Source organism: Chelonia mydas, chromosome 6, assembly GCF_015237465.2.
Source record: "Chelonia mydas isolate rCheMyd1 chromosome 6, rCheMyd1.pri.v2, whole genome shotgun sequence".
NCBI lineage: Eukaryota > Metazoa > Chordata > Testudines > Cheloniidae > Chelonia > Chelonia mydas.
Window position 1 is genome coordinate 9418960 of NC_051246.2, and position 8808 is coordinate 9427767.

The 8808-nt window shown below is 48.1% G+C and overlaps 1 protein-coding gene across 1 annotated transcript; it reads right to left on the reverse strand.

Moving 5' to 3' along the window:
* Positions 1-6761: 6761 nt before the first annotated feature.
* Positions 6762-7603, reverse strand: LOC119566262 (up-regulator of cell proliferation-like). Its single transcript, XM_037898662.1, is given in 2 exon segments — positions 6762-7159; positions 7162-7603. Coding segments are annotated over 2 exon segments (840 nt in total).
* Positions 7604-8808: the final 1205 nt, after the last annotated feature.

Sequence of the window (8808 nt, forward strand, 5' to 3'; positions counted from 1 at the left end):
GACTCTGATGCAATCTTCTCTTGATGCTGATCATCTATGGTGGCCTTTAACCTTAGTCTCATCTCAAGCTCTTTCCACCTATGGAATGCTCTCTGGTGATTTGATAAGCATCCCGCAGCTTTTCTCTTAGTCGGGATACATATTGCTGATGAGATTCATAGCTATCTCCATCCTCTGATACACCAAAGCACAAGTCTATGGGTAATCTTGGTTCTCGCCCAAACATCAAGAGATATGGGGTGACTCTCGTAGCACCGTTCTTTGTGGCATTGTAGGCATGCACCAGAAATGCGACATGCTGGCTCCAGGTTGCCTTCTGCTCTGGTCGCAAAGTTCCCAACATATCTAATAGGGTTCGGTTGAACCTCTCTGGCTGAGGATCACCTTGGGGGTGATAAGGCGTTGTCCTAGACTTTTTAATTCCTGCTATCTTCAGCACCTCCTTCAGAAGGTGACTCTCAAAATCCCGCCCCTGATCAGAGTGTATCCGAGCTGGGAATCCATAGACTGAGAAATATTTGTCCCACAATACTCAAGCGACGGTGGTGGCCCTCTGATCACGTGTGGGATATGCCTGTGCATACCGTGTAAAATGGTCAGTCACTACTAGAATGTTCCCAACATTCCTCTTGTCTACCTCTACAGACAAGAAATCAATGCATACCAATTCCAAAGGTTTGTTGCTGGTGATGTTCTTGAGATATGCAGCCCTCGTGGGCAGAGTTTTCCTCTGAACACATCGAGCGCAAGTCTCACATTTCCTGCGAACATCTTCAGCCATTCGGGGCCAATAGAACCTACTACGAATAAGTTCCAGGGTCCTCTCCATCCCTAAATACCTAAAGTCATCATGCAGGGCCCTCATGGCCAGGGCTCTGTACTTTTTTGGCAGCACTAGTTGTGCTCGTTGCTTTTGTAAAGAGTCGGTGGTCATTCGGTGTAGCACTCCCTGAATCAGTTTTAGTTTGGTCCATTCTCTCAATAGTAGTTTACCCTCCGGGTTAGGTGGGACAACCGCAGCTGGGCTTCGTCCCTCCCTTTTGGCAAGTAGTGTATCACGAATGTCAATATCTTGCCGCTGGGCTTCTTGCCAGTCAGCCGCATTGAGCATGGGCAAAGGAGATTGGTCCAATGCAATATAGTTCACTGAAGCAGAAGGCATGCATTCAGGGGGCAGGCCCAAAGCTTCTGCAACACATCCCTGAAGGCTCTCACAGGCCTCTGGCTCTCGGCAACTCACACTGCAAATAGCTCTCACTCCATCTGTGGGTATCACAGCAACTTCTGGAGCCTGAGGACGCCTGGACAATGCATCTGCATCTACATTGCTTCTCCCTGATCGGTACTGAATGCTGAACTCATAGCTAGCCAAGGCGGCCACCCATCTCTGCCCTGTAGCATCCAGCTTAGCACTTGTTAACACATAAGTCAGTGGATTGTTGTCTGTCCACACCTGGAACTGAGCACCATACAAGTAGTCTCGAAATTTCTCAGTGATGGCCCATTTCAAGGCCAAGAATTCCAGCTTGTGGGTGGGATAACGAGTTTCACTATCAGACAATCCTCGGCTGGCAAAGGCTACAGGTTTATGTTTGCCTCCCATTTCCTGGTACAGGACTGCTCCCAGACCCTCCAAACTGGCATCAGTATGCAGGATAAATGGTTTGCTTGGGTCAGCAAAAACTAGGACTGGAGCATGAGTTAGGCAAGTAATGATTTCTCGAAAAGCCCTTTCACATCTCTCATCCCACCGTGGCCCAAATGGTGCAAAGGGGCCATAGTGTCTCTGCACAGGAGGCTTTGAGGACCTCCCCTTATTCTTGGTCTTAGATTTGTTCTTGCTGGACTGATGTCCCCTGGTAAGATCATTCAGAGGCTTTACAATCGTAGCATAGTTTTTCACAAACCTGCGGTAGTAGCCACTAAATCCAAGAAAGGTCTTGAGTTCTCTGTAGTTACTTGGACGTGGCCATGTAGTGAGTGCTTCTATTTTATCAGGATCAGTACTCACACCCTCTTGGGACACGATGTGACCCACATACTTCACTGAGGTTCTGCAGAACTGGCATTTGTCAATTGAAAGCTTCAGACCATAATCCTCCAACCTATCAAGCACTTTAAGAAGTCTTTCTTCATGCTCCTCTAAGGTTCTTCCAAACACAATCAGGTCATCCAAATAAACTAACACTTGCAGTAAATTCATGTCTCCCACAACTCTCTCCATGAGACGTTGAAAGGTGGCAGGTGCTCCAGAAATCCCTTGGGGCATGCGTTCGAACTGATAAAACCCTAATGGGCAGATGAAGGCTGTCTTCTCCTTATCTTCTTCTCCCAGAGGGATCTGGTAGTACCCACTTCGAAGATCCAACACAGAGAACCACTGGCTTCCCAGCAAACAGTCTAAGGCATCTTGCACTCGAGGCATAGTGTACTGGTCGACCACAGTACGGCTGTTTAGGGTGCGGTAGTCAATACACATCCGGATTTTCCCATTCTTTTTACGAACTACTACAATGGGTGAGGCGTATGGGCTGCGGGACTCTGTAATGATGCCATTCGCAGCCAGCTCCTGAAGATGATGTCGCACATCTTCCATCTCAGAGAGAGCAATCTTCCTAGATCTCTCCCTGAAAGGTCGAGAGTCATGTAGTCTGATATTGTGTTCTACTCCTTTTGCACATCCCACATCCCACTCATGCAGTGAGAACACCTTGGATCTTTCACAAAGTTTCTTCCTCAGGCGATCTTTCCACTCCTCGGACACTGGTGAATCTCCAAAGTCAAACTTTGCTGGGTCTATCGTTGGAACTTGAGTTTCCCACTGGGGGGTTACAATTGACTCGGGCTCAAAGAGGTCTGCTATCTTTTGTCCTTGCTTCACAAAAATATCACGACTTGTTTCATTAGCAATCAGTATAGTCACCTCTTCCTGGGCTTCAGCAGGTAGGGTTATGACTCCACTAAGAACCAGCACTCCTTCAGGGAGCCCTCCCTTGGTCGGCTGCTCTACCACTGCTAATGTTCTCTTACTGCCTTTCAGGCAGGTACTCATGACAATCACCTCCTTTTCTGTCATTGCAGGCACCACTAAGGGGACCGGGCCTGCGTACCTCAGTGCTCCCACCGGCAAATCAGGCATCACCTCAATTTTTCTGTAGGCTGCGGCACAATGTGTGTGTATCACCAAGGTATTCAGGTATTGGTCCCCTGCTCGTTGTCTGCAGTAATCTGCAAGTACCTTAAAGAGGCTGGAGTTGGTCCCTATTAGCACGGACACATCAGAGACACCTTTAGGGTCGGGGCATATTAAAGCTGCAGTGTCCACCTCCTGTCTTACCCCAGCAATCTCTTCTGGGAATTCCAGGTGTACAATGACATACCCCGATACGGGTATTCATCCATGCTGAGACCACACAGGCCAAGCCCTGTCAAGGGCTGTATAGGCAGATGCATAAGCATCTGCTGGTAGAAAGACTGGAATATGATAGTCACTTGGGATCCCGTGTCAAGCACTGCTCTACATTCTGTCCCTTCAACCTTTACAGTGACCTCTGCTCGAGGTCCTATCAATCCTGGTGGGATTCGGGTGGCATGGTTCTTCGCCGGGGAGCCTCCAAACCCTGCAGGCCTAGGCGGCTCCCTTCCCAGGCCCTGGGGCCATTTCCCGACTTTCCCCAGGTGGTCCTCAGCTTTTGGTATACTAGCGGGGCATTCTCTGCATTCTGACACCTGGCAGCAATGTGCCCATCCTGGCCACACCGGTAGCAGAAGAAGGATTGCCCTTTCCTGTGTTGCCGGGGTGGGGCAGAGGTTCTAAATGTAGTCTTCTGGACCGTGGTAACGGGGGGTTCCTTGTACCCTGAAGTCTTTGCTGAATCGATAGTATTCTCTAGTTCAGCCACTTTCTGTGTCAGGACCTGCACTCGTTGGGTAAGTTCCTCTTGAGGATTCACCATCAGCGCCTTGGGCATTCGTATGGATGTTGTGGCAGTTGCCTGGGGTGGCTGAACCTCCCAAACCTCACCAGCTGCCTGCCTCTCTTCCTCCTCTCGGACCTCTTTTATCAGTCGAGAGTAACCTGGTGGATTGTCTTCGCGCTCCCTTAATCGAAGGTGGAGAAGGATTGGGTTCTGATATTGAATTCCCCTCACAATCTGAGCCAATCTAGTCCAGTCCATTAGCTCAACCGCTACTGCTCCCCTCATGATGGCTCTCTGTAATAATTTCTCCAACCTCTGTATATAGGCAGAAACTTTCTCTCCCTTTTGTTGCCTGGCATTGAGGAACTTGCAATAAACATCCTCTGAGCCCTTGGTTCTCCCAAAGGCGTGATCAAGGGCCTCTAGGCAGTCCTTTACCTTGACCCCAGGGTTACTGAGCTTCAGGGTGCGAATCACATCTAGGGCTGGCCCCCTGAGGCACTCTACTAGTCGCCTTCTCTTTTCAGCATCAGGTACTGCCCACTCCTGCAGCATTTCAGTGGTGTGTTCCAGCCAGGGTTCAAATGCTTCCTCCCCAGGTATTGGGGTGGGACCCCCAGAAAACAACCTTAGTTTACGATAGGGGCTTGACTCAGGGTGGGGTGGCACAACCTTCTCTAATGCTTGCCGCAAAGCCTTCACCCACTCATCAGGTGATGGAGCAGCCTCCCGGGGTGGGACTCCTGGGTCAAGGCCCAACAGACCCGGCATATCAGCCAAGGTCTTCCCCTCTTTCCCCAAAAGTCTGACATTTTCTTTAAAAACTCCACTTCAGAGGCAGGGGCTGGTGAGGGCTGGCTCCCAGTAGTTATTACCTTCCACTCACCATCTTCCACTGCTATCATGCCTGGAACCTGTAGAGGGTCCACAGCCGACGGCAGCTCACACAGTACCGCAAAATCTCCGTCCTCCCTCACAAACATGTGCCCACACATTTTACACTTACTCAGGTACTCAGTGGATGCCCTTAAGGTAGGCTCTATCGAGCCTTCATTGAACTCCTCCGGCACCCCGGTCACCAGGACACAGTTCCTAGGGTTAATATTCATCCCCCTGCACCAATCCTCTAGCAAATGTAGAGCCATTATACAAACTGTAATTTCTTTCCCAAATATAACAGATCAAAACAACAACAACCAGATGCTGGGTTTTCCCAATTTAATGACTCACCTAAGATGTGCTTGCGAGGGGTACTGACCCAGTCTTATCCCGGACGAGCCCCCCAAAATGTAACCCTTCTGCCAGGCCAAGTTGATAGCAGCAAGGGCCGGGTTCAGTACACAGGGGTTCCCTCTCATCAAAGCAAATACAAAACTGGCTCGAGCCCCCATCCAGTGACCTGGGAAAATCTTACACACCCCCTGGGTGCCTCAAAGAGGCAATACTTCCCCACTCGCAAGCACAGAGTCTCGGTGTAGTAGAGAATCTTTAATAACATGAGGAAAACGACATCAGCATTAAATTGGGGAATACCACAACTAGTGTTCATTAACCAAACCATGAGCAAAAACCCACCCCAGAAAATTGGGCCACATCCTTTCCCTCGGGTTCTTGAGTCCCAGAACCCAAACATCTCTTGAGTCCAGCAACCCTCAAATCACCCAAAATCCAAAAAGTCCAGCCCCAGAGTTCAAAAGTTCATCTGCAGAGTGTTACTCCCCAGTCTGGCTAAAATGTGCCTGTGGGGGGGGGGAAAGAGGTAAGGGGTACCTTACGTGTCCTGAAGCTGACAGGGCTCTGCTCTGCTACGCTGTCTCACGACCGGCTCCGCTCTGCACAGCTAGCCGTCTCACGAACAGCTCTGCTCAGCTCGCCGTCTCACGAACAGCACCACTGCACTCTAGATCTTCCGGCTCCCCACTACTTGACACAGTGCTCAGTGATTTCAGCTCTCAATGATTTCAACTCATAGTAGTGGGGGCCTTAGTGCTGGTGCACCATAAGGCCAAAGTGAATGCAGCACAGTACCTGTAGCAAGACTCTTAATAGACCCAAAATTAGCTCTGACATTCCACAGTGGAGAGAGACAGAGGCACAATTGGTGCTTCAGGCCCTCACGAAGGGGCCCACACCACCAGGTACTAACACCTGTCTCAAGTCTCTCTCCCTTCACAGAGTTTTGGAACCCATGTCCCTTGCCTAGCGAGTGCTACTCAGTTGATGGTGAGTCCCTCCATCATAACAAAAGGCCAAGTACAGTTCCAAGCACAGTTCCCATAATCAGGGTAATAACAATTTACTCTTCCCGCCCCAATAACAAAGACACTGGGGATCCCACAACAGCCAAAGTGACCATTTGGGCAGTTATGGCCTCATTCTAGGCGGGGTGGGTGTGCCTATGCAAATTGAGATCAGCCCCTGAAGTTCTTTTCCACTACTTGCCACACCTCACCACCAGATGTCAGGGTGGAGCCCATCCTGACTCTGCTTACACTGAAAATAAAGTTCTCATGTTTTACAGCATTCCACAGGCTCCTCACCCATTCAGTGATCTGGGGAATCTCCTTAGGTGTTCTGTTAATTGAACGGCTTCTCATAAGTTCAAACAGGGATTTCTTTAGGTCACACACACTCTCACTGTATCCCATATTCACAGAAGCCATGGGAGGGACTCCATGCCACAGTCCAGGAATGTACCAATTGTGTTTCTCTGTGTGTCTCTCTGTGTTTCTCTGAAAATTTTATTTGCTTGCTTTTTTTTCCCATCCTTGCTGCAGCTTTGGTCATTTCATTCAGCTGCTCCAGGAGCGTTTCCTGTCCCTCATGTTTTGGTCAGACACATCACAGACATTCTGATTCCTTTAGAGATGATAAAAGTAAATAGTTTTTTTCACTGATGCTTTCAGCAAATATAAACACGGAAGAGGAGACATTTGTTAAAAAGCTGAATTGCAGCCAGTGTGACTCAATGTCTCCGTGCAAATTAGTAACTGCAACAGGCTCTGGGAAAAGATCCAAATTCCCCCTCCCAGAAAAATACCAGGATATTTCTACCAACCCATCAGAGATATTTCGAAGGACATGCCCAGACTCCATGTCCCGATAGACAAAGAAAGCATGGTGCTGCTGGGAGGGGCTGAGAACCTCACTGAGGAATTTGGACTTGGAGAAGCTACAGCTGCCCAAGCGCACAAAGGAAATGGTTGGCATTGCCGTGAGCACCAGGCTCTCCTCTCTGCCAGGGAGTGTGGCCTCCACTTCCTCACAATGTCCCTCATGGCCCACGGCATTAGGGTACACCTGGGGGTGTCGAGGGCAGGCAGCAGGAGAGGGAGGGCAAACTGGCACATGGACATTTTGGACAGGATCTCCTGCTGTAGGAAACTGTCTGAGCAAAGCAGAACAGCACACAGAACATCAAGTGGATTCACAGCATTAGCATCACTAAGACAAGAAATACTTTCATCAGTATTCAGCTCTTGCTCATCTTCACTGCTTTGTTGATAACCAGGTGCCGTGTAGTTAAGGCTTGTATTTCTGGCCATCCCATTTAAAGCCATTATCTTTCTTAGGAAATACCAAGGTAAATCTCCTAATGACTCAGGAGTCCAGCTCTTTACAGTTTCTGGGCTGATCTGCAGCATATCCTTCAGCCGGAGCTTCTGGCTTATGTGCTGCTTCATCCCTAACTTGGACAGGACATTTTCTTCTCTCTGATGATGAAAATAAAAATATCATAGCTTAAATAGTTGTTAAGTATGTCTGTATGTATATATATATGTGACAGAATATACTGGTGTGTTCACATCCTACACACCATCATAATAATGTTTGTACAAGGTGTGTCCTGTCAGATATCATTTAAAAAACTCAATTTGCTGATCAGTATTGTCCTGGTAAAATATGTGTGACAATGTTGCATTTGAAGTTACAAGATTCCCCAGTATGGTGTTATTAACACATGTTTCAAACCCCACCCAAACAGAAGTTGGCAAACAGGCCTGTCTTAAACAAAAAAAATTGTGTTTGCCTTAATTTGAATTTAAGCAGTAAACAGTCATCAAGCAGGAAGGGAAGACCAAGGACATTCAAATGGTGGCGGGTGGGGTGGGGGGAACAGCAGGGAATAGGATCCTACATAGACCCTATCTCCTCGGTCTGAGCTGGAAATGTTTTTTGAGAGGGAGACTGAAACTATGTAAAGGAAGATAAACACCCCAAAGGACCCCTGTCATAAACATACAGCTAAGGGTAGCCTAGGATTCCTCCTTACCTGTAAGGTGTTAAGAAGCTCAAATAGCTTCGTTGGCACCTGACCAACAGGACCAATGGGGAAAGAAGATACTTTCAAATCTTGGGAGGGGGGAAGGTTTTGTTTGTGCTCTTTGTTTGTGTGTGGGTTCTCTCTTGGGACTGAGAGGGGCCAGACAGAAATCCATCTTCTCCAACCGATCGCAATCCAAGTCTCCAATATTGCAACCAGTATAGGTAAGCCAGGCAAGGCAGATTAGTTTATCTTTTCTTTTTCTTGTGAATTTTCCCTGTGCTAAGAGGGAGGTTTATTCCTCTTTTCTGTAACTTTAAGGTTTTTCCCAGAGGGGAATCCTCTGCGTTTTGAATCTGAATACCCTGTAAAGTATTTTCCATCCTGATTTTACAGAGATGATTTCAACCTTTCTTTTTTTTAATAAAATCCTTCTTTTAAGAACCTGACTGATTTTTCCATTGTTCCAAGACCCAGGGGTTTGGGTCTGTGATCGTTTTGTAACCAATTGGTTAGGATATTATTCTCAAGCCTCCCTAGAAAAGGGGGTGTAAGGACTTGGGGGGATTGCTGTGGGAAGAGGAACTCCAAGTGGTCCTTTTCCCTGGTTCTTTGTTAAATCAC